Source organism: Streptopelia decaocto (assembly GCF_964273445.1).
Source record: "Streptopelia decaocto genome assembly, chromosome: 7".
In the NCBI taxonomy this organism is placed as follows: Eukaryota; Metazoa; Chordata; class Aves; order Columbiformes; family Columbidae; genus Streptopelia; species Streptopelia decaocto.
Window position 1 is genome coordinate 59200053 of NC_138661.1, and position 26382 is coordinate 59226434.

Here is a 26382-nt window from a genome sequence, read left to right on the forward strand (position 1 = left end):
GTACTACTACATACAAGCTTTAGAGGGAGCATATGTGCAAAGTCATATATATATATATATATATAAGAGCATGCATGTCTTGCCAGCATGCTTGCTACTTTGCTTGTAAAATAAAACTAGAAAAAAAATATCCTTGCCTAATACTGCTTGTGTTCCTTTATTCTAAGTCACGTACCTAAGTATTAGCACTTATTAATACAGTACTTTTGGATGAAGAACCCCACTTTACCAGATAATAACAGTCTGTTATTTACTTATTTTACCTGACCTGAGAAAACCACCTAGTTTTCTCTGTTGCTTTAAGAGGCTTTCCTTTTCTATTCTGTGGTCATATGTGATTGACAGTGACTAGGACTCAAAGCGCTGCTCAATACAAGTAATCGATAACAACCCATCTTTTCCTAAACTTGTTTCTGTGTGCTTGAAAACAGCAGAAATTTTACAGCTGATTGTTTTCTTTGGGAACACTGTAAATCAGTAAAATACCACAATTGGAAGTTTCAAATGTTATTTACATTTTTGTGATCTAACTTCTAAAATAACTTGTCGTAAAACAGAATCCAAAATGTTTCTAAACCTGTAAGCATGAAGAAAAATCTGTCACTGTTTGCAAGTCCGTTGCAGCTCTGTGTTCTCATTTTACAGTGTAATACAAAAGGCAAACTTCTCTTAGGTCTAAATGATAGAGCTCAAATCTCAGCGCTCCCTGTCCTGCAGGCAGAGCCTTAGCAGCAGACATGTTTAGTCCAGCCTGGTTTAAAATCAGCAGAATTTGGCCAGATAAACAAGTGGGCAGTAGTTTGCTCTCCCAGCGCTTCCTGCGTGTTGGCAGAGCGGACTGTGAGAGTTCAGGTCTACCATGCATGTCTGAGAGGAGGTTTTGCCTGGAGGTACTTTGAGTGTGTTAGCCTCCGTGCTGTATTTTGTTTTCCTGCATGGTTTGCTATTTTTGCATTTTCTGTGTGGCTTTTAAAGTTTATAGTTATGTGCTTGTAGCTGCAGTTATTTGACATCATCTGTTGTGCCAAATGTTTTAAGACTTCGTGTAATTGTCATATTAAAGGATCAGACAGCAAAGGACAAAGCACTCCAGCACATGGCAGCAATGTCATCAGCTCAGATAGTCTCAGCTACTGCTATTCACAACAAGCTGGGCCTGCCAGGAATTCCCCGTCCTACATTTCCTGGGGCACCTGGGGTAAGTTGTTAGCCGAGTCCCGAAAAAAATCCCTGTATTCTCTAACAATATTCAGTAGCAAACTAAGGTTGTATGAATGGATTAATGCTTTCACTTGTGTTTGCAAAAGGAATCATGCCTGTTGAGAAATAGCTAAAATCTTTCAACAAAGAAAACAATTGTGTGTTTGTTTGTGTGTTTTTTTCTCTTTCAGTTTTGGCCAGGCATGATTCAAACGGGGCAGCCTGGATCTTCACAAGAGTAAGTCTGAAAATTAAAATACGCTTCTATGTGCTGTGTGGGGCTGGCTTGTGCACTTTGCTGCCAGAGGATATCAGTGAGGCAAGAACTTGCTATTTTTCTAAAAAAGGAGGAAAATATAGTTGTAGGAAAAGGAAAAGCCTTTACAGTGATGCCTTTACAGTCCTGCGGTGTGGCTGAGCGCGGATGAGCTCCTCGCTTTAAGATGCTGGCTGTAATTCTCATCCCCCTCTCTCTCTGTTACCTCTTTGCAGTCTGTCTGTTAAATATGCTATGCAAGGAAGAGATTTATTTGTGGGTAAAGGTCATAAACCATGTATTTTCTTATACTATATGACTCTAATGGAATTTACTGTGGATGGCATAGTGTGTGATTTTTGTGTAACTCTTTATTCCAGCGTAAAGCCATTCGTTCAGCAGGCGTATCCTATACAGCCATCAGTCACAGCTCCCATTTCAGGTAATTCTTCCATCTATACTCTCCTTTAAAAAGACTTGAATTGGGTACTGAATGTGATATATTAATTCCAGAGGTGGACAGAGCAACTACTCCATATCTAATGTTCCCAGCAGCCAAGCAAAACACTCGTCCTGATGTCCTACTCTCTGATTATATATTAGGGAAAATCATTGGGTTTGGGGCTTTTTTGTTTGGTAGTGTTTACAATTTAGGTAGGAAGCACTAATACATATGCAAGGAGTTGTGACGCATGATTTCCTGTCAGCATTCCTTATTGTAGGAAAATGCTTTTGTAAAAAATTAGTAATAGGATGCCTAGCGAAATCTCGTTTCCATTTGTAAGTACAATAAGCCTTAATTTATTTTAAACCAAGGCTACGAACTCTTCCAAAATAATATATGTTTAGCCTTATGTATAAAACATCTCTGTGTATCTGGTTGTTAACTCCTCCCCTCCTGAAGGCCCTGCTGTGCCTGGTACCGCTTTGATAAGTACCTAATGTTTATTCTGACTTCCATTGCTCAGCTCGATCCAGCCCTTCCCATGGCTCATTCCCTGCTCCTTTTCCCAAGCTGGTTTCATGGCTAATTTCAGGAAACATTATTATTTCTTTGCTGATGATAACTAATTTTACGTCTCCCTTGCCTAATGACGCCATGCTTCTGACTGTTTGAACTGCAGTTTTCTGACTCTTAACCAGATTTTTATGATTTTCTAACTTGCTGCTATCTAATGCTTAAAACTAGGGCTATCTTTCCACATCCCGGATTATCTCCTTTTCCTTGATATTCCTAATTTATAACATTGTTTTCTAATGCAGACATTCTTTTATTCTCCCATGTTTTCTTTCAGAATAGGATAGTTAGGATTTCTAAATCAGTTAAAACTCATGAGTTTTTGCTTCATTAGAACTTCTGTTCATGTCTAACCAGTCATGTTTGTGATTCCATATTTCGTACAAGCCTCACACCTTCATTGCCGAAATTTGAGGGCTGGCATCAGGTACCATACTGCCATTCTGGGCTGTGGACACTCATTCCCTCTGACCTTTCCCCTGGTTCTCAACCTTGCTCAGGATTATCTTTGTTTTCTAACCTTTGGTGCCTCTCCTCTGTCTTCCTTGTACCTGTGTCTCTCCCAAGATCAGTTTTGCCTTCAAGCTGCTGCTTTTGCCTTCTTCCTTTACTGTTTCGTTTCCTTCTCATCTAATTTTCCACCATGAGGAGCAAGAGATAGCATTTATTCTTTCTCTTGAGGTGAATTAGAGATGGTGGTTAACATCCCTTCTCACTCTAGATCATGTCATTCCTTCTTTATTATCAATTTAAGACCTTCTTTTTCTTCTTAGGGTATGATTCAGCTCTCTACAGTAATTATTTATTATTATCTGTAATATAATGCTGCCTAAAAGCTCCAAAAGGAGTTAAAGACCCAATGTGCAAATACAGAGTAAAAGACAGTCCCTGCCTTGGAAACCGTATACTCTAAAGAGGAGAGTGGCAGAAGAAATAGGCAAAAAGAGAGGTGATTCACTTGTAACATGTGGCACATTAGGAACCAGAAATGGAGGCCAGTTCTCTTGACTCCCAAAGCAGTAATATCTCCTGTGAGTCTTGCTGTCAGTTTCCAAGGAAGGGTCAGCTGCAAGTCTGCGTGAAGTCTCTATAAATCTCTGTAATCTAGTATATAATTCAAACAAAAATTCTACAGTGAGTTACAGCCCCTAGGAAACAAAGAAGTAGATCTTTTATTTGCACCATTATTAGCTTGCTGGGTTGGAACCTTTTTTTTCTACATATTGTTCTGTGTTTTTCCAATTTTGACTCATTCTGAATTCATTATTTGCTAAAATTAATATAAACATCCAAGGGCTACATGCATAATTCCCAATTATATTTAATTCAGAAAATGTAAACTGACGAATTGTCAACTTATTCATGAAAACGGTTCCTTTATTTTAGGATTCGAGCCTACGTCAGCTCCAGCTCCCTCAGTCCCTGCGTGGCAGGGCCGATCAATTGGTACGACCAAGCTCAGGCTGGTGGAGTTTTCGGCTTTCCTCGAACAGCAGAGGGATCCTGAATCAGTAAGTGTTGCCCTCATGGCCACTGATCTTCAGCTTTTCTCCTTTGCTTCCTACCCTCTGCGGATACTTTCCAGGGTTAGGGATTGAAATGTGCACACATTCATTCCTTGATCTTTAATTGTGTCTTATGGTCAAATCCAGCATTTTATTTTTTTTTAAATTTATTTTTTCTAGGAAGTTTTTGGGTTTGTTTTGATTTTTAATCTGCACACTATACCTGCTGGGTAGTTTATGAAGTTGGCTGTAATGTTTCATTTACTCCAGTAAGCCTTGAGCCTTTATATTAATCTTCATATATTTACCAAGAACATTTGTTAGTAGTCTAGCACTATTTCTAGTGCATTGCAAATAAATCAAAAGCTCGAACCTGAGAATTTTTACTGAGATAATTTCTGAAATGCAAACACTGTAATGAATGGGTTATATAGATGGGCCATTCTTGTTCAAATTCCTGGTAAAATACAGTAGCTTGGAGCAGAGAGAAGCTATAACTTGCTCTTTATAATTCAGCACTGGAAACCATAGCATTTATGGGCTCTGGCCAGGGGTGTTATCCAGAAAGTGTTTACCCTGCGTAATGGAGATTGGAGACATAGCCCAGAAACCTTACAACAGCGGAATGTTCCTGACAGAGAAACATCCCATTGAAAACAGACCGTATCTCAGCTATTCATATACTAAATATGCGGGAGTTTGTTGGTTTGCTGTAAATGTCACATTTTGCCAGGTTGAATAAACTTTGAGGGAGGGGATGTTTGGCAGCAGGTAGGGTCCCCTCAGCACTTTACCTGTTAGATGCTGCTTGGTTTCCCTGGGATCCCCCTGCCGTCCCATGGCCCTCATTCCCATGTTCTGGCAATCCTGGCTCTGGTGGCCTAAAGCCTCATCTGAGTGTCCTCTGGACTAATCTGCAGCTGGAACATCTTCTCCGTCCCCAGGCCCGAGCACATCTGGATGGTGATTTTATTTCCCATGCAGAAACACAACATCCAGGCAGCCTTACCGGTGTGCAGCTTTTGGCATCCTTGCCTCGCTGACCCCATGTAGTGTGTCCTACTGATTTATGGGCTCTGCCGTATCCAGGTTGCCACACACCAGGACGTTCTGTGCTGTATATGAATGAAATGGCATTTCAGTGTATTTTGATTTACTGTTTTGCCAGTATACCACCTAATAATCCTTTTTCCATAGTTTTTTATAACACAAAGCTATTTGCAAAACCCGTGGGTTTATATGGTGTAGAGCCTCCGTGTATCTGCGTGGCTGTATGTAAAAGGGAGTGAACAAGAGTTCAGCAGCTAAGCAACTTTATATCTTTCCCTGTAAGAAAAATCTCCCTCAAACTAAGTATGCTGTTAGCAGATAACAAGTGGTTGCCCATCACACCGCTGGTGTCCGTGACATGAAACCAGCTGAGTGACTTGAATATATTTGCAACATGACTGACAGACTGAAAATGAGGAGAAGATGCTGTTTTGGCACTGGAAGTAGTCGCAGGTCCTGCCCGCCGTGGCGGTGGGTGCTGCTCAGAGCTGGCTGTGGTCACACATGGTGTGGGGACTGATCCTTGAGGACATGTTGGGGCTTTCGTTTTTTGGGCAGGTGCAGGCGCTGGGAAATGCAATTCTCTGCTTCCACTGGAGAGAAAAAGCGGAGGTCTGAATAGAAACGCAGTTACCCAGGATGGCCCTGTAAATACTGTAAAACCTTTTTTGAAGTAAACTAATATTATTTGGAATTCCTGCAGGTGCAGTGAGGCCCACTGGAGCTTGTCCTAGCTTGCAAGGATACAGCTAAGAAACCCACCATTCAAATGCAGAGCACCAGACTACCCAGACTTGTTTTTAAAAAAACAGTTACTCACGTGGTGTAACATTGCAAAAATGAGACACAAAGAAAAGTCAGTTCCCAGTCACGCATTAGTCCCAATTTAGATCATTCTTTATAACCATGCTGCAAGCGCCATGGGGCAGCGCTGCACAGGGACACCCTGGGCTGGCCGGTGCCACGGGGAGCTGCCTGAGAAAGGGGACTCAGGAGGAGGGGAAGCATTGGTTAGATCAGATTAAATAAATTTGATTATTTGGGTCTTAAACAAGGGCATTAAAAAATCCACATGGCAGTGTGAGCTGTTCCCGGGGCAAATGCAGAAGGGCATTTGCTGGAAAGGTGCTGGGCAGAGGTGCTGGTGTTGGCCTGTCTGCAGGGACATCGCTGAGGGACCCTGTCCCCAGGCAGCCTTCCCTGTCCCCGGCACACAGACTTTTCCAGCAAGAACCCAAAGTCCTTCTTGGAGATGAGAGCCAAGCCCCAGCCTGATTCAGTGCGGGTGAAGAAAATATGAATTCTGCCTGCAGTTCTGTACATCTTTGTGCCGGTGTGACATTTTATTGCAGATACGGTTTGCATATCATAGAAAGGATAGGGGTTTATTGTTTTTTAAATAACAAAATCAGCAAGATGGGCAAGATGTGTGATGTGCATATGAAGTCATATAGGCATGTGCTGTGGTTGCAGCATCTCCTGTATGTGCCTTTGCTGACCTCTGGAACAAATATATGTATACACGTGAGAGCCATGTAAAAGCTGTAATGTATGTTCCGAAAAAATATAGTTATGTGTTCATTACACTTCTGACTTTTAACAGAAAATGGCATAAAGTATTATTTTGTTCAAATATGTTTCCAACATTTAAAAAAAAGATGACCCTTCCTCCCTCTTTCCCCTAAACCAAAACCAGACCAGAAAGCCTCATAGTAGTGGGGGCAAATAGATCAATTCCACTTTATAATGCAAACTGGAAGTTTATTGAAAAAGGCGTATTTGACATGGCACCTGGAGCCAGGACTTGATGATCCCAGGAGACCTCTTGCATTCTATATTCCTGTACAGCAACTAGAAATTTAGGTCTGTCTGCCCATGGTGACTCCAAGTGACTTCAGTGGGGCTGTGCATGGGCACAAAGGTCCATCCGCAGGGAATTCATTGTAGGAGTGGAGCCTTAAACATCTCTGGGGTTCTTCCAACAGCAATTGGTGTTTAAAAGTACAAAAACCCCTCAATGTCAGGCAATTATGTTAATTTAGAGTGGGCATTCTGGTGGGTTGGAAATGTGCTCTGTAGAGTCCTGTCACTAGTGGAGGGCTGCTGACTTTTTTCCCTTGCCTAGCCACAAAATTGTTTAATTTACAAAAGAAAAACTTATAGAAAGGAAACAATAAGCAACCCTCACTGTAAGTCTGGATGGCAGAAGATAGTTGGGGAGACAGAAGATGGCACAGTTGCAAAATTTTGGAATAGTGACTCTGCTAGTTAAGGATGGGTAAAATTAGTTCTCCTTTTACATGAAAATCAATCCAGTTTACAAATGTCAGGCTGTATTTTGTGGCATTTTGTGCTCAAGTACAATTCCTAAATGGTACATAGGAGCTGCCCTTCGTAGGTCCAAGCATCAGTGTTTTAGTTACCTTTAATTATTGCCTACCATATATAACTATATTCTCAGCAGATTAACAACTTTATGTACCCATCTGTTGTTTTGAGAACAGGTTTTCCTTAATGGGGGCTTTCCATTTTTACTGTGGTGGTTCTGTGAAAGTTCAGGACAAATGCTTCAGTCAAGTAATTCCGTGTTTCCTAACAAATACAAACTGAGCATGCAAGCAGATTAGAAGCAATTGATTGTTACACAAGTAGCTATAAAATTCAAAGACTATAACACCGAAATATAATGATTCCAATTATTTTATCTATATATATTTTTTTCAAGCTTGCTTTCCAATCAGGAAAACACTCTGCCACTACCCAAGGAAAAAGTGCTTTCTTCTCTTGCCCTTCAAGGTTTCTCATGCTTGCTGCCGCATTCATTTTGACTGCAAGCGCTTTAGGCGGCTTTACATCTAAAATATCTATATAGGGCTATAAAGAACGTGGCTGATGGGCTTTTTCAGTATTAATCCACCTATCCAAACTGCTGGATTGTGTTAGGTCAAAATTTCAAAATGTATTTTAAAAAGTGGTGAAGAAATAAAATATTCTTTATGTTTTAATTCAGATTTTATTGTTGTTGTAAAAAGGGCTTTGTGAGTCCAGAGAGAATTGTGCCTGAGAGCTAGAAAGTGAAAGCAATTGCTCAAGGGCCATAAAACCAGCCTGCCATCATTAGCCAAGTGCAGTAAAATTCACCAAAGTTAATCAAACCACCTAAGTGATGAAAAATAAATGAGGTCTTTTCAAAAGAAGCCCTCCATCTTTGAACAATATCCATTGTTACAAGCATTGTTTATCTTTTCCGTACTCCCTGTAAGCAGTATAAAAGGCAGTTCAGCATTTCAGTCATAAGGAAGTCCTTGGTTTGTCATCTTTGTGATGTGAAAGGACCAGGAAGCAAACCCATATTTGGATGAATGACTTGGCATGGCAGAGTCAGGATTTGAGGTCTTTTTCATCTAAAATCAGACAAAGTTTAACTGAATGCAAGGGTCATTTATATTGCAGAGCAGGAGAGCAACATGCTGGCCATGGGAGGCAACTGTCATACTCTGTAAAATGTTCATATTCAGCTGTCTGTAGATAGAAGTGCCAAGAAACCACTTTAAGGGGGCTCAGTATTGACAACAAGCTCCAATCATAGAATCACAGAATGGTTTGGGTTGGAAGGACCTTCAAAGGTCAGCTAGTCCAACCCCCCTGCAGTGAGCAGGGACATCTTCAATCAGATCAGGTTGCTCAGAGCCTCATCCAGCCTGGCCTGGGATGTGTCCAGGGATGGGGCATCGACCACCTCTCTGGGCAACCTGAGCCAGCATTGCAGCAGAGCTCTGGGCTGCTGATGTTCCCCAGGGACCTCACGGACATGTGCAGGAGGCCTGGGCTAGCTCCCCAGCCCCATTGAAGGGTCAGGACATGGGCTCTTCCTGGGGCGAAATGTGGTGGAGTGGGTAGAGAGACCGAGCATGATTTGTTCCTCGAAGTCAGCCCACGTTGAGCACTGAGGTTGGGTGGAAAGACTGCTGGGGCCTGACTGTGCGCTCGCTCCCTTTTCTCAGAATCCCACTGCTGCTGGTAATTTCACAGCAAAATTAAAAGTGCTGCTTTTGCATAACTGTAGAGGCTCACCAGCACCAGCAGCCACGGCAGCTCCCTCCAGCAGCCCTTGTGCCCCAGCCCGTGCTCACATAAAGCCCAAGCGCTGAAAATAGCCGGGGTAGGGGTAGCACCGGGGCTGACAGAGACAGGAATGTGGAACTGGGGAGGAGGGAAGGAGCGAGTGCGTGAGGTTGTGGGGCAGCTGTAGCAGAGCCCGGGCGTACAGCCGCTGCGACAAGCCCAGGGGAGCTGTAAAATCCAGGGGTTCATCACAGTGGGGGGCCCTCAGCCTCCCACAGCCTTGCACAGCATGGGGAGGAGGAGCAGGGGACACATGGGGTGGGCTGGAATCCGCAGGGCGCTGGGCTCTGCGTCCCCCCGTGCTGGCTCCCTGCTGACCCCCAGCATCCACCCAAGAGGCTTTGTGCCCAGCTTTGCCTCTGCCCTGCGCTTTCCCATCTTGTTCCGCTGCAGTTTCCCTCACCCCTCCGCTCACCCCAAAACTGCTTAGCTGAGCTGCAAAACCAAGCTCTCAGAAGTTGGGAAATGTCCTCCTGCGCCTGCTGTACAGTGCAGCAGTTAATTACATGCTCACATGTTTATTTGTTCCTGCTTCATTCAGCGTGGATGGCCCTTCTTTGATAAGCAACTATTCAGTAGTTTGTTTTCTTCTGTTGTTGAAATGCGTGGCCCCGTGCCCTGCTTGCTGTGCGCTGTCTAACCTCTCCTCCAAATGGAATTAATAACTCCCCTCATTTGCATTTCACAGATGTATTAGTGCAGTCATTTTTTAGATGAAGGGGCATTATTACTCACATTTGACAAACCAAGAAGTTCAGGTGCAAAAGAATGAATGGGCCACTGATTTTGAGGGTCCACTCTGATTTGTCATGAGCCTGATTTTGCAGAATACTTAGCATTATTGAGAGCTTCCTATATTCAGGCATAATTTTCCCATCTGAGAGCACTCAGCACTTCTGGAATTGGGACCACGGTATCTCAAATCAGCCAGGCCAGAACCAAAGCAGGAGTCATCTTCAGTGTTGCAGGAAAGCTGATGAAAATGTTATGTGACCACCTTGCTCAACTAGCAAGTCCCAGTTTCACACTGGGGCTCCTGTGGCATTATCTGGGAAGTGCTGGGCAACATTAATGTTTCAGGGCTCATCACCTGCCTCCCCATTTCTGTAACCATAAAGGAGCCAAAGATCTCCTTTTACTTCACGTTGCTGATTCAATCCCTGAGCAGATCCAGGCAGGAGTCTGGATGGGTGGAGGTCCTTGAAAGACTGGGGGGACCAGGCAGTTGTATGATAGCATACCAGCACAGAGAGGGTGGTTAACATTTCATATGGAAGTGTGAAAACCTTAATAAAAGGAGTTGGTACAGACTCCAGTTGTAGCATTGAAATGTTATATTTATAACTCCCAGTCTGCTTCGGTGGAGGATAACAGCAACAAGAATTAAATATTCAGTTACTAGTGTTTTGGTAGATATAAGAAAAATTGTTGGCAGACCAAGTGATTTCCTTCCATCAGCAGGAAATTAAAGAGCGTCAGATTTACAAGATACAGCAAGACAGAAGAGCTGAGGCTGGGTAGGGTACAGCTCAGAGCCACCCGCAGACTGCTGATGTACAACTGATGGGTTTTTAATCAGTCCGCCCACCTGGCTCCTTTTTCCCTCAAAAGTGCAGTTGCTGCACCAGCAGTGATATATGTTTAAAAGATGTTGGACTGTGGAGGTGTAGAGGGAATCACTGCCCAGGGCCAGGCACGTAAGCAGTGCTGTTTGCTCTCATTTCAGCCAAAGCTCAGGCTGTCCCACCTCCTTCCGCTCACCTGTCCCTCTAAGCTGTGGCCGTAGTCCTTGTGACCTCCTCGGTCCCAAAAGAGCCAAGAGGCTGGCCCTCAGGGACAGAGAAGACCTGCAGCTGAGCCTTTTCAATGCACTTCACCTTTGAACAGTGGAGTTTCTTCGGGCACGCAAGCCTATGATCCTTCATGTTACCAGCCTCTCCCCATGGTATTTTCTCATAGGGATTTGTCACTGCAAGTCATGATATAGAGCACTTGAAATTTGCAGGAACCTACAGACCTCGTGCAGCAGCCTAGCGAGAGAGAGCTGTGGTGATTTGAAAACCTGCGTTTCACGGATCAGAAAACCTGTTGCTTTACAATATAAGCGCACAATTGGTGAGGAGCTGATACAAATATATATGCTGGCTGATAGAACAAATGTAGGTGATTTGTCTTTGTTCTGCACCAGCTTAAATACTTGCATCCCCTGCCATTGGCAATTTGTCTTGGTTCTTTTAAATTCCTAAGTGGATTATGATTTTTCTTGTGGTATTATTTGACAACAGTCATATTTCATGGCTTTAGTGCATTCTTTGGATAGTTAGAATTTTTTTAAGGAAGGAGCTCAGTAAGAGGCAGCCATCTCCAGGGCATATCGTGTAATGCAGACGCTGAAGACATAGCTGAAAACGTTCTTTGTGGTTTTATGTAGTTTTTGTCCTCAGAAAATACAGGATTTGACCTATGATGGTTTACAGCATCTAAAGCACGTTGTTACCCCAATGCTGGATGCAAGTCCTTTAAATGATCTAGTATGAGTAAATTCCTCAGCACCTAATGTACTTTAATGACTCTGGAATACTCAGTCTAAAATAACAGTGAATTCTCAGTATAATGAGGATGGTTTTAAGCTTTTCAGACACTAATGGGCTCAAAAATACAGGCATAAAACTTAGCTTCTTTGCTTTTATTGATGCATAAATTCCTGTCATGGAGTGTGTTTATATAAAAAAGAGATCATTTCAGAATCCATTTACCCAGCTCCTAATATTGCATCATTAGTTCATAGAAATATGCCATATTTAATTAGGTTAGTAATGATTGTACTTAGCATAGGAATTGCAGCAACATAAGGAGAAAATAATCACATGCTGCAATATGAAAATAAACATTTCTGTCCTAAGAATGTTGTCAGGTGATGTCATACCATCTGTCCTACTGTACCCTCTCAGAAATTTCGCTGCAGCAGCATCTGGTACTTTGGCGAGCTCTGCAGACAACTGTGGTAGCTTTACAGCTGCCTTTAACTTTGCTTTTACATTTAAACAGTATTAAGACTTCATGTTCCATATTCCTGTAAATGTGTTTACTAAAATTTGGATACTCAGCAATTTGTACGTTTTCCTGGTTTGCAGAATAAGGTGCAGTGTGTGAATTGTTTGGGGAATTTGCAGTTGCCAGCCTATAAAATACAGCTCTCCCATCTCCACAACCACCTTTGGGCCTGGGAGAGAGACACCGTTTGGGGAGGACACTTTCCCAGGCACAGGAGCACCTGAGCCCTCTGTTCTGTTCCTATAAAAATGTGGTTATTTGTACAACCTGGAACGACTCCAGCAGAAAAGGCTAAGAGGAAACAATCTGAAAATAAATAATAACCCTGTCGCTAACGGCAGGGATGGTTTTTCAAGCCCTTACTCTGAAGAGGGGAGCAGAGGGATGCGTTGGGACATCTCATGTCCCCAGGGGGAGCACAGCTGCTGGGCACTCCTAGGTAGGCTATGAGGGTACTGGGGGAAAGGGAATGTTTTGGTTTAATTTTTCAGAGGAGGCTGAAGTGCTTCTACTGAGGAATTCTTATCATTCTTCTTGAAAAATTGAGATGTTTGCATGATTGCAGATAGGCTTCCATTGACAGCTCGTACCCCGTCCTCCTGCACTTCACCCCCAGTAGCTTAGGAATGTGACAGGAGCAGGTTTCTGGACTCTCTGTGTTCCTGGCAGTTCCCAGGTATATGGAGCACTGATACATTTTACTGAAATTGAAGTTTTTCAGTAGAAAACCAGATACATAAGAAATGTGCAGCATGACTTTTAGTTATTTATCACACTCCTGCAAGCTTAAGTATGTGACAACAGTGTCAAAAACCCAAAAGCAGGGCCCATGGTTCTTTCTCATAATACTTTGCATTTTTGAATTTTGTTTGTTTTGTTGTGTTAAAATGTCTCCTTAGTCCTCTTTTACCACTGCTGGATAAAGTAACACGCTACATCTGACCACAGGCACTCATGGTTGCCAACCAGCACAATGATTTTCTGTGTCATGGCTAAATGATCGGCGTGTGAGCTAAACCAGTTTGGGTGAGGGCTTCATGGGCACACTCAGCCCTGCACACATGCATTCAGCTCCCCACAACCCATTTATTTCTCTGCCATGCCTATTTTCCTCTTCAAGGTAGAAACAGCTTCCTTGGATCAGCTCTGCCCCTTTTGGGCTCCACATGTGCCAACTAAAGGCTGGGCAAGTTTTCCATTTGTACACAGAAAGTGCTGGGATAGCATTATTTTGGAAGAGGCCTGCAAGGAAAATCCATGGAACCGGTGCTCTCAGACTTGGGCTTGCTTGTGCAAACACCTTAATAAAGAGTTACACTTTCCTTTTTCCTTCCACAGGATTTAAAAAAGAGATACAGTGCTGTAAAAAGCATGGACCATAGCTCATTTTTTGCCCCATATCCAGATGAGTGTTCTCTGATTCTAAATTCAGATTTCACTGTGCTACATGATTTTTAAAGAGATTTCAGTGTGATTTCCTAAGTGCAGAAATCTAGCCAGTCCATTTCCTTTTCCCCAGAGTTTTGGACATCTGCTAGGGAAGACTCTGCCTACACCAAGGGAAGGCTCTGAGTGGATGTCCAATTAATTTAGATTTGTCATTTCAATTTGTTCAGTCAGCAGGTATATTGTAAACAAAATAGCTTAAATGAGGTCTGCTTTGGGGTTTTAAATATTTTATTTGTGCTTAGCTTTTGGGAATTGCCCCTTATCTACAGCATCTGTTCAATATGACAGAGTTTTCTAGTGTTCATTGACTGCACATCAGCTTTCCTTAATTGAGTTAGCAAAATGTTTTGTGATGTGCATGGTTAAAAACCCCAATCTTTAATCCTGCCACTCTCGAGCTCCTTCAGTCTGCTGGCGTGACACTGTGAGCTGCTGGCTGACTGGTGGAGCCTCTTTGGGGTTCGTCCTTCTGTTTCATTCCAGGTGCTGGAAGGTGTTCTTGTCTTGGAGAAATGACAGCCCCTACAAGACCATATTGGACCCAGCAGGGGCTGCTGGAGATGTTATCGGGCCGGGGATTTCCCCCAGGCAGGAAAAGGGGTTGCTGGGGCGTTTCTCTTGATTAAAATGAGGTGCGATGGGATGAAGTTAAGAAATTGAAGTTGAATGTGTTTTGGCAGAGATGGTCACCTCTAGGGTTAGTTCCCAAGGGAAGTGGTTAAAGTTTGGCTTTTTAATATTATGTGGGTCAAAATACTGGGGGGCATATGAGGCCCACTCCTATAGTAACAGCAGCACAGAGTAACTGGCCTTCTTGTTATTGTCATTCTAGAGTTGAAAGAAAATCCCTTCTATCTCTTTACTTAAGTGGCATTATCATATGCTATGGATAGATGTTTGGGGTTTTTAATAGACAAGAAGGAGGTGTGTATGTGTGGGCTCTGTGGCACTAGCAGAAATTCAGGCTCTGAGGACACGGGACATTAAAAGGCATGGTTTAAAGTGGCAGAAATGGGTTTTCCTTGTGAGCATATTCATCTTATTATGCTATGCGAAGGGCTCTTTATCACCATGCTGCCGCTGGGTCTTTCACTGTAAATTACTCCCTTGAAGATGACCGTGTTTTGTGGTTTGCAGTAGGAACACAGATTTTTTTGATGTTGACCCTTGTTCACAAGGGGCTACAGCACAATCACTAAAGTTGTTCATGGAAATCATACTGCAGAAAATCACAGTCCCGGGAGTAATGTGTGAGTCATTTAATCCATCAAAGCATGCTACCCTCCGCAGGAACACACACAGACCCATGCCTTAATAAACTTCTGTTCTTTTTGTACAGCACTGATTTTCCTGTTTCTTTCTTGCAGTACAATAAACACCTCTTCGTACACATTGGACACGCTAACCATTCTTACAGTGACCCGTTGCTTGAATCGGTGGACATTCGTCAGATTTATGACAAATTTCCTGAAAAGAAGGGCGGTCTAAAGGAACTGTTTGGGAAAGGGCCCCAAAACGCTTTCTTCCTCGTAAAATTCTGGGTGAGTAAGACTTGATGTGGAGAACCTCTCGTGTCGATAAGGCCTGTGTTTAGAATTCCATACCCTTTAGGGTGCTTGTGGAAAGTTCTTCTGTTGTCATTTAGAAGTGCAAAGCCATACATGCTTCAGGTAGGATGCTGGCCCAGGGCCACTCCTGTTGACAGCTCACCAGAAGTCTGTGTTGCGGGCAATGTGCAAAGGCAGATGTGACCTGCAAAGGCAGATGTGTGCCCCAGCTGTGCATGACACAGTATCACAGTATCACAATATGGGATTGGAAGGGACCTTGAAAGATCATCTAGTCCAATCCCCCTGCTGGAGCAGGAACACCTAGGTGAGGTCGCACAGGAACATGTCCAGACGGGTTTTGAATGTCTCCAGAGAAGGAGACTCCACAACCTCCCTGGGCAGCCTGTTCCAGTGTCTGTCACCCTCACTGAGAAGAAGTTTTTTCTCAAATTTAAGTGGAACCTCTTGTGTTCCAGCTTGATCCCATTACCCCTTGTCCTATCATTGTTTGCACCGAGAAGAGCCTGGCTCCATCCTCGTGGCACTCACCCTTTATATATTCATAAACATTAATAAGGTCACCCCTCAGTCTCCTCCAAACTAAAGAGCCCCAGCTCCCTCAGCTTTTCCTCATAAGGGAGATGCTCCACTCCCTTAATCATCTTTGTTGCCCTGCGCTGGACCCTCTCCAGCAGTTCCCTGTGCTTCTGGAACTGAGGGGCCCAGAACTGGACACAATATTCTAGATGGGGTCTCACCAGGGCAGAGTAGACACCGCTGATGGGCAGGAGCAGGCAGGTAATAGAGCCCTCGGCTGGCAATGGGGAACTGCCATCTAGTGGTCCCAGAAAAAAGGGGGAAGCTGCGGAACTGGAGATTTGCTTTTCAGTGTTTCCAAGGCTGAACTCTTGCCAAATGCAAAGAGTACGAGTATCAGTCCTGCAATCGGTCCACACTTATGCAGACAGGACCAAGTGGGATTTGTAATGAGTGTGCAGCAGAACAACTGTGAGCCTAGGAGCATTCCAGGGTTTTCCTTAAACTTTTTCTAGTTACTAGAGCACATCTGCTTTCCCCTCGCCTTTTTGTTAGTCAGCCATGAGACTCTGCTCTAAAATTGTACCTGTTCGTATCAGTTGTGAACAAGAGTGTAAAAATAATTTGAATGGAAGGTTGAGATATAGTATATTGATCTAGTTGTGATAAATTTTATTGATACATCAGATTTTTCTTATTGCATTTATAAAATCTCATGTTAGTGATGCTAAAGGTTCATCCAAAAGGATCATCAAATCTCCAGGCTGGACTTTATGCTTACACTAAAGCTTTTTCTACTCATTAATTTGTTGGGCTATTTTTTGTAGTATACAGCTTTTCATAGCAACAGTTGTGATCTAAACATTTTTAATTTGTCTGTTAAAACCTCAGTAAAAGGGTCATATTCAGGGTCTAGTTACAGGATGGACAGGTTGATGGTGAAACCAGAAAAGAGTGATCTGGTATCTCTGCTTATGACCAGATTTCCTGCTATTTATTGCTTTTGGTTAAAGTTTATCCATGTGACCTGAAATATCCTCCCCCGTGTGCATACCCCAGACTTCATATCTTGTCAAAAATTTCTGTGACACCAGATTTGGAACTGGAAACTGGGAATGAGGAAGACTCTCTTTTCTTCAATCTGGGTGTAGAAGGGATAAACCACAGGGCATGGGAGCTGTAGACTGATCATTTGAGGGCTGGCTGAGCAGAGAGCCAGGAACAGGAGGCAGCGGAGACCTGGGAGCTGACACCCAGCAGGCACCAGGAGCCTGGAAAAGGCTGATGGGAATGTAGGGTCAAAAAGAGGGAAGAGAGTGGGAAGAGAGAGCATTTGGGATAAGGAGGATAAGGGGAAACACAGGGATGAAGGCAAACAGCAGAGACAGGTATGTGAGGGGTGGGACCAGGACAAGCGTACGAGCAGAAGAAATCTGGCTGCAGAGGAATAGAACTTACAGGTGAAGGGTCTGTGAGCTCTAAATACATTTCCTTGCAAAACTTGGGCTTGAACTGAGGACCATCACCTCACCAATCCACTTTGCATAATTAATACTTGCAAAACATGCTGGCAAAATGCATGTCACTTCACTTGCCTGTTCTCAGTTCCCACAGAGAATGGCAAGTCTCAGACTTTACATTAGACATGGAAGCAGCAGAGGTTTGTGATACTGTCATCGATGTATTGTATGTTCTGCTTTTTCTCGATGTGGAAGCTGATTTTCAGGGGTGCTGAATGCTCAAAGAGGTATCTAAAGCCAGTAAAGATCTTCTTTGGATCATTAAGGTCTGTGTTGTACTCATGACTTTGAAAATTTAAGTGCCAGCCTTCTCTGCTTGATCTTCTACAAGCAGTGCACACCTTTAACACTCTTGCCTCAGTTCCCCATCTGTAATATGGGGGTGATACTATCCCTTCACTTCAAGTGGTCACTGAGATTGATACTGAGAAGTCAAACTCATGGCTCTTTATACAGAATGAAGGTAATGCCATGGAAAAACTTTTATAAAATTAATAATTCAGTGTTCAGCAGAGGTTTTGAGTAGTGTGCAGGAAATAGGGATTGGGCGACACAGAATAATAAAGACAAAGAACTATTGTATAGATGCTCAGAGGGCAAGTGGGCGGTTGTGTAGCTCAGGACCGTATCATGATGCAGTTCAGCAGCCAGGATGTACAGGCAACTTCAATCCAACATTTCCTAACCTCACTGTGCCTTCCAACATAATGGGCTTTTAATGTAATTTTGTCTTGTATTAACTTAGAGATTAAAAAAAACACACAGTGCTAACATCCTTCTGAGTTATACATTACGAATGTGGTGAGAATGCCTTCCTGAGCCATGACCTTAAAAAAGACCAGAGGATTTTCTCTTTGAGGCAGAGGGAAGGTGCCAGGGACAGTGTTTGGGTGTAGCGAGAGGCACGATGAGTGCCCGTCTAGGAATAAACGTCACACCAGTGCCCCCCATCTAGAAATACGTATAGGAAAATCAGAAGATGGCTGTGTAGTTAGTACTGAGAATTGGATTCTAAACTGTCAGATCACTGTCCTTAATTTCTTTCACCCCAATAGGACATTTCTTCAGCAAAAAAGGACGCTGTTCCTATTTTTATGGGGATTGTTGAGAAACTGATCTAAACAGTCATATATTGCCAGTGTAAAGCTGGCAAAGGTTGCTGACAAATATTTCTGACCATATTACTAACTTCAAGTTTATTAATGTTAAAATAGATTAATTTTTGTATTCTTGTCATTTTCTTTTAAATTCAGTATACGCTTCTGAGTCAGTAACCACTCTCCTTGTCATCCGCTACCTCCATCCACTACTCTGAAGGTTCAGCTTCTCCCAGGTCCTGTTCATGTTGTGTAGTTATCACTTACTCACAATACTCATCCTTTATTTAACCATTTCCCACTTCTCATCCTTCCTGTTGTCTTCTCCCTTTATTATCAATTAACTATCAATACTTTGCTCAGCACTGTCAGCTCATGCATCTTAGCATCAGTGTCCCATGACGGTCCACATTTTGGTGGAATTTGGTTGTAACATGAGTAATAAAGGAACATGAATTTGTGTTGGGCAAATAAGTACAGGTGAGAAAGCACTGCAAGGAGAATCAATGAAAAAAAAACAGGGACTGAGTGAAAGAAGTCCAGGGAAACCAGAAAAGGAAAGCGGGCAGATGTCCTAACATGTGGACATTTGAAAGCGAAGGTGAGGTTTTGATGCCAGAAGGGATGGTGAGCCTGTAAACAGATTTAAAGAGAAGTCAGAATGCCACTGGAGGCAGCACAAAGAGTATTTTATTGAGACATTAAATCTAGTGTGAAAAGGAGAAATGGGAAACAGGAAGACCAGAGACAAGCACTCGCATTGAGGATGACTAAGGCAGAAAGTGGCTTAGCTCTGGTAGCTGGAAAGAGTCCTCCTCTTGCTCTTTCCCATTTAGTTCTGCTTCAGGCTTCTCAGCAGCATGGTTTGCCCTGTGATAAACGTAATAAGGTTTGATTACAAAAAAGAGGGAGGGAAAGGTCTGAGATCTTGCAAGACATTTGGCAACTGTGGAGTTGACTTTGCAAAGCATCACAGGTATGGAGTACAAAGCAAAGTGTTGCTTTGCTTTGCAGAGGTTTATTGGTTCATACAGATTGTATCTCCTGTGAAATACAACCTGATGCTGGGAATGGATGAGCTTCTGCCCTCGGTCCTGGTGACACATCTGGATGTCACACTTTTGGGCCTCTTTCTACCTAACAGTGCAGGAGGTATAAAAGGAAGAGACCTCTCCTTTTACACCACCTCAACCACCCACCTTAGAGCCCTGCAAAGCAAATTCCTGGTTCTTGCCTTGCACCCTGAACGCAGTGGCTTTTCTTCTGCTTGTCCCGGGCAGTCACTGGGAACCAGAGAGTTCAGGGAAGTGACCTCAGAGACTGGCTGTCACCGTAGCAGATAGAAAGAGGTTTCCTTGGTATGTTGTGCACTCAGTACGATGAGTAAATAAGGAACGTGTTATGATATGGCATAGGAAATTTGTGTGACAGTGATATGAAGCCAGAGGTTACAGGGATATAAAATTCAGACAAGGCTGCAGAATACCTGCAGGTGAAACCTTTCCCTGGGTTGCAGGGTGAGTGCACAATCCTGCTTCTGTTACCTTAGTCACTAGCAAAATCAGCCCAATCCGTGTAAAATAACCAGGTATGATTCATGCCATCCAATCTTAATCTGAGTAAGGTCAACATATGTGTCAGTTAGTTTGTACTTAAACTGCTTCTGTGACTTGAGAAAAGCGTTGAAGTTTTCTGGTCTTTGAAGTTCTGATTAGCCTATCTAAAAGCTAAGTCAACACATGTTGCCTCTGTTGGTTTCTTTTATTGGTTGAAGTTCTACTCGTATTGATATCTACTATCCTCACTGATTACTCACTACTATTCTTAAATTAGCTAATAGTAAATAATACACTCAGACCTCCTGACAGGGTTCAAACTAAATGATAGATCGCACCTCCAGCTTTACCCCTAAATGCCTCTCTAAAACCTCGTTGCTGGCCTTGCCTCCTTGGCCCGCAGCACTGCCCACCCAGGGCTCTGCCCCCTCTGCTCCTCCACTTTCTCTGGCAGGAGGCTAACCTATGTCTGTCCCTCTCACACCACCTCCCTTTTGAATCCCCTATCTCTCAGCCACATCTCCCAAAAATACCTTCATTTGACTCTGCTGTTATGACTACAGACGTCTCCACCGACTCCAGCATGGGAATTGCTCTGGGAAGGCACAATTCACCATCTCCCTTTATGCAGGGATTCTCTTTTTGCATGAATTTTCTATATAACCTGCAGTATCGTGCAGAGGGTTCGTGCCTCTGTTGGGATCCTTAGTGCTGGTGTAATCTCACCTTGCAATAGTATGGCCGTGGATTTTGTTCTCTGACACTGCTCTGTGACGAGCCTGAACTCTGACTTCTGCAGCTACAGGAACAAACGTGGGAAGCAAATATGTCTGAAAGGAGGAGGGATGTTTTCTAACTAGTGACACAGGAAAAAAACAGCTGATATAAATTAATATTGGGCTGTCGGGCTTTCTGCTGATCTGACCCTCTGGCTTCATTTTACATGTTTGCAGTAACTTGAGCTATTCTTCAAACTGAGGAAAGCTTAGTCAGAGCTCAGTGCAACTCTGAACTAAAGACCCAAACTCATCTGAAGATGCACGGATGATATTAATTGATGTTTAAAATGAATGCCTCTATTTGCAGGAATCTGCAATGCAAACTAGGAGTTTTAGAAAGTAATGCATATTATAATTAGGGCAAGCTTTTAAAGATACTTTGAAGTCCTAAACATTTTTGAAATTCAAATGTGGGATGGAAATAAAGGAATCTACACAATAAAGGGGCACTAAATTATGTCCCCCAAAATTTCACTGTTTTATAGATGTAAATATATGCCATAATTAGTGGTAAGTAACATGAGGAGGATGGTTAAGTTTATTCCTATTCTTATTCAAAACAGCTGCGGCATGAAAAATAATGCTCCTTCTCTTTGTGATACACTGGAACAAACAATTTACCCATGTAATCAGTGTTCAGAAATGGCTTGCGCTTGTGGTCGCCTCCCACCCCCTCCTGAATTTATCCCCATGTGCCTTCAGCCGCCTTAAAAGGTGCAGAGATTCTTTGTGCCCTTCATTCACACACACACAATTGTGGCTACTGCCTTTTTTTTTTTTTCTTTCTTTCTATTTTTACATGTAATTTCTGTCACACAAGCTAGAATCTTGGATTTCCCTCCACACACGCATGCAGACTCGCCAGCTTTGACTGGCAAATGATCTGCAGCTCACAAATGGGATCCGTAACGTGAATGGGTCTCTGGCCGGCATGCAAATGTATGCAAAACAAATTAGATATGGAAGAAAGCAGACATCCATTTTCTTCTGCCCATCACAACCCTCTCGGCGCAGGGAGCTCACGTGGTGCTTGCGGAGGACCCCAAATTGATGCAAGGGCATTAGCGCTTGAGGCTGGATAATGAGCGGCCGAGGCCGAGCAGCTGGGAAGCCGGAGCAGCTCGGCCCGTCCGTCCCCATCCCAACCATGTGGCAGAGCTGCGGACCTGGACGCGGTTCCCGAGCTGCCGCCCAACGCGCCACGAGACGTGCCAACCACCCAGATGCTCCCGCTGGAAAAAATTGCTTCACAATTTGGAATCTGTGCTCTTTGATCGCTCTTTGGAGAGGAGGAGGGGAGGCACGATGGCGGTCATATGAGTAACACACCTCCCTGCCTCAGCAGTTGTTAAAAGCTATATGTTGTTAATAAGTGACCTTAAGTGCTTAATGTTAACTACTGAACGCCAGGGTAAATTGCTCTGGCCCTCCCCAAATCCCACTGTTTCCAGTAGGCGCTGTTTTCCTTCTACTCAGCAGGAAGGATTTAGACTCTTCTCAGCAATTTTTGCTGGAGTTGCTTTTTTGTTAGCCAAAGCTGTTATAATTACACAGCGCTCTACCCTCTGCCCCCCACCTTTAACACAGAGCCTGAGAGCTCTTCTGAAATGAATGTGAAGAATATTTAGTTCTTTTAATTTTTACCCTTTATTTTAGTTGCAGCCAGCTCTGTTTTTTGGTGCTTGCTCCAACACACTGGCAGAGGCCGCTCCATGCGGCACGTCAAACACTTGGTGCTCTTAATATGTATTATTTTCAGTGCTACCCATTGACAAGCTGTGCTTTATTAATGAATTAATCATGCTTTTACACAGCCACCATAGACAGGGTGCCAGAAAGCTGAGTGCCTCTCCTGCCTCCAGATGCATTCAGCTAATATAAATCTCAGCTCTTAGAAATAAATCAGAGTTTTACTCTTAAAAGTAAAAAAAAAAAACCCAAACCATTTGTGGTTTTAAGTTGTTGGTGTTTTTTCTTAAATTGTATTGATCTTGTATTTTAAAATTCAGTGAGTAAATAGACTCCTGTTCATCACGCGATCACACCATGGTATTTGAAGTGCCATAATATTTGAAATCGGGCCAATATATTTGAAATTACCAGTCAAAAGTTGATTTTTCTGTATATTCCACAACAGTGCTCACAACCGTAATTGGTCAGAGCATAGTTGCACAAGAAGCTGTACAGAAGGGAAAACTGGTTTACAGACCAGGAAGACGCAATCCGAGTCTGAAATGCAAGAGAACAGCGAGAGACAGAGCACCAAGGAAATAATGAGACAAAGCTGGTTGCAGCACGAGCTGCCGCAAGCACAGCGCTCCAGGAGCTTGACTGTTGTCATGATTTTCACAGGGATCTGCAATTCTGTGACCACTGAAAAAGGAAATAATAAGAGGGTTGATTGAGGTTAAGAGGATAGTTTCTTATATTTCAATTTTGCTATGATTATGTTTATCTAGTCTTGCCTCTTCTGCGATACAGGCAGTGAACCTCACTAAGTAATGTCTGTCTCCGGACAATAAGCCAGCTTGAACTAGAGCATCCCTGGTAGCTTGGTTAAGAAAATCCTGCAGTAATGGTGATTCCACCACATCTGAAAATTATGCCAGCACTTCATTGCCATCAGGCTTACCAGCCTCTGCCTTGTTTCTCATTTAGCTTTTGCGTAGCTGTAGCTTTCTGTTTTTTAATGTCCTTTTCTGCAAGATTTAATCTATCAGAAGACTCTTCCCCATGTAGCAACTTGTAGGCTATGACAAAGTCGTGGAAAAACTTCCCTTGGAAAAAGTAAGTAGATGGAGTTTCGTTAGTCATTCACTACAAAGGATGTTTTCCAGACCTGAAATCATTCTTGTAATTCTTTTCTGAACCCTCTCCAATTTTCCAACATCCTCTCTAAAATGTGGACACAAAAGCTGGAATCAATATTGCAGTAAGGAGCCTGTTAGAACTGAACACTGGGGTAGCCCTTCACCTTGCTGGGGTACGGATCACATTCCTGCTCAAAGCTACATCGACAAGTCCCATAGCCACAGCAGTGCCCATTTGCAGCGCCCATTTCTAGCACAGCCTTTTGCGTGGTTGGTTCACATAGTCTCATAACCTTTTTGGGTAAAAAAAAAAAATCCCCTTAATTTTAATTGTGACCTGCTTTCATCAGCTCTAGAAATACAATTTTGCTTTCAGTGGTATGTGTTTCGATAAACTCCTTACTATATAAGGTCTAACAATATAATTAAGTCCCTCATGATAATTTTTTAACCAAAGTTCTGTATTCTACCGGAAGTTATAGTCTTTCCTTCTTCTCTGAAGGCACTCAGCATGGGCCAAAGCTTTCAACACCTGACTCAGAATATCTCCTTGATGTGACAACCCCCTGTTCGTAGTGTTCATGTACTCAGCTTCTAGTGAAAAAATGGGAGCCCAGACTGAGGGGCAAGATTTGGTTTAGCATGAGAGAACAAAGTCCCTTCAGTGTTAAGAGAGGCTTTGGTGAAGCCTTCATTTCAGAGTATTTGCCATTGCCAAATCATATTATCTTTATGTTAGTGTTACACTTTTTGCAAGAGTCTTAAAGCGTCAGCCCTCAGCAGTTTGTAATTAGTCGAACATGAAAACTGTTGTTTAAAAAGAAAACTGTCTTTCCTTGAAAACACCTTTTATTGTATGCTAGACTGAAAAAAAAGGACAAAGATAATCGACATCTATATTATCATATATGGGAGTTTTTCAACAAAGTCATGATCGTGTAAGAGTACATCGTGACATTTGAGTGATAATTTCAAGCATTCCTGATTCAGATATCAGGATGCCAGCCGGTATTTCTTGTGTACACAGGACTCCTGGTGATTTCAGCAAGAGCTGGAAGGGCTGTGGGAGTGATCACCAGGGTGCCAGATGGCCCCATGTGTTACTTCTCCAGGTTAACTGTCAGCGTGGAAATACAACCATTAGTTTTAGGGTTTTTTTCAGTGGGCTTCAAAATCAGAAGGCAGCACATAAAACCTTACTCTTTTTAACTCTATAAACATTTGTTGTTGCAGCTTGAAATGTAAGGTCTATGTGCTTCACCCTTTTGACAACATGAAATTGTGGGGAGCATTTTAGTTACGATTTCTCAAATATTTTGCCCATAAATGAAAGGAAAAAAAAAATAAGAAAATGTTTTGATAGTAAAACTGCGATTGTGGTAGCAGCAGGAATAACCACTTTTAAAGTTATTATTATTGTTGTTGGTTTTGTTATTTACAAGAATGCAATAGTTTTATCAGGAACCCCTATTCTTCAGAAATTCTGGTGGAACAGCTGTGGCCTGGCCGATGGCTGCTACAGTTTGTCATGTTTAGCTCTTTGTCATGTTTCGATTGCAAACCAGCTGTGATGGCAAATTGTTTATTTACCATTAGCTCAGCACAATTTCTTACAGCTCGCTGTGAACGTACATTAAACATTAACTGCTGACCTCATGCAAAACGTGTGCAAGAAACAAGGTGTAACAGCGATAGGATTTCTTTCTGTTATGCAAAATACGTGACTATAGGGCTGTTTGTGTTACTGTGTGTAAACCTCAGGAGACTTCTCCGCTGATTAATTTACCAAAGCCAGCCTGGAGTAATCTTAGACCTGTGTCTTCTCCGTACCACAAACTAGCTCAGTATGTGCTATTATCAGCATATTGCCTCAGAATGTTGTGCCACAAATAAAGGCCGAAGACACTAAGTAGAGCTAATGAGTTGTTGCCTAGTTAAAAATTAAATGGCAGTTACAAATCACCTGAACTGTAGTGAAGGCAGGATTATAAATGTTCCACACTAACTAGTAAATAAACATACCTGTAAACTGGGTTTTTAAAAAGTCTCGAGGTAGACATGAAAGTATCTGTCAAAATGTTTGTGTTACATTTTTATATTGGCAATAGAAACAAGCAGAGCTGGACTTGCAAGTGAAACAGCTGTGGAAGCGCATTTCTCTGCTAAAATGCTTGTCTCAGAGTACGTTAAAAATTCAGAGGATTCTTTGGTGTTCCACTGCAGTAGCTGATCAGCTGTTTCCACATAAAAAGAAAACCCTGCCCACTCTCTCCTTGGGCACCGAAGATGTCAGCAGAGCTAAAGCCTGAATCAACAAATCCAGCTGTGGGTATCCCCAGACTCTGCCGTGTCCCTATTAGTGCTCTTTGAAGTCGAGAGCTTTTGAGAACGGATTCGTGATGACAAAGGGCACAGCGGCAGAACAGCTTCAGCGCTGCTGCAGCCCGCGAGGCCGGATTCAGCATGTGACCTGTGCTGTTGCTTTGCAGCCAAATTAGTCGTGCTGTGCACAGGACGTGGATTGGGATGTAAATAATTAAAGGTAGCACTGTTCCTCGCTTGATCCTGCAAGTCTCCGTCTCTGTTGCAAGGTATCAAAGGCGGCTGGGTAGTTATTCAGGCTGCAGAGCAATACTGAAAGAAATCAAATACTTCCAGTAATATTTTATCGGAGCGGTAGGCATGGCTCGGTGCGCACACAGCTCACGTGGAGCCTGTGAGTTGCATCATACAGCTCCATAAACTTACGTATTTTGCTGAATCAGAGTCATGTGGCTTGACAGAGTCTTATCAGAGATCGATTCCCGTGTTGCTCAGCTGTCTCACTGCGCCGGGAGGGTTTCGTTGCTTTGAGAAAAGTAGAAAGTGAAGCACAG

At 43.0% G+C, this 26382-nt stretch overlaps 1 protein-coding gene across 5 annotated transcripts in view; it reads left to right on the forward strand.

Annotated features, from left to right (window-relative positions):
* TEAD1 (TEA domain transcription factor 1) overlaps nt 1-26382 on the forward strand; it is a 162890-nt gene that overhangs the window by 128029 nt on the left and 8479 nt on the right. For 4 of the 5 annotated variants that reach the window (XM_082059195.1, XM_082059194.1, XM_082059196.1 and 1 more), the window contains 5 exons: nt 1064-1198; nt 1392-1438; nt 1837-1898; nt 3861-3985; nt 15025-15198. In XM_082059195.1, coding sequence (XP_081915321.1) covers nt 1064-1198; nt 1392-1438; nt 1837-1898; nt 3861-3985; nt 15025-15198 — 543 coding nt within the window. The remainder of the gene's footprint in view (nt 1-1063; nt 1199-1391; nt 1439-1836; nt 1899-3860; nt 3986-15024; nt 15199-26382) is intronic. The other variant, XM_082059198.1, reaches the window with a different exon arrangement.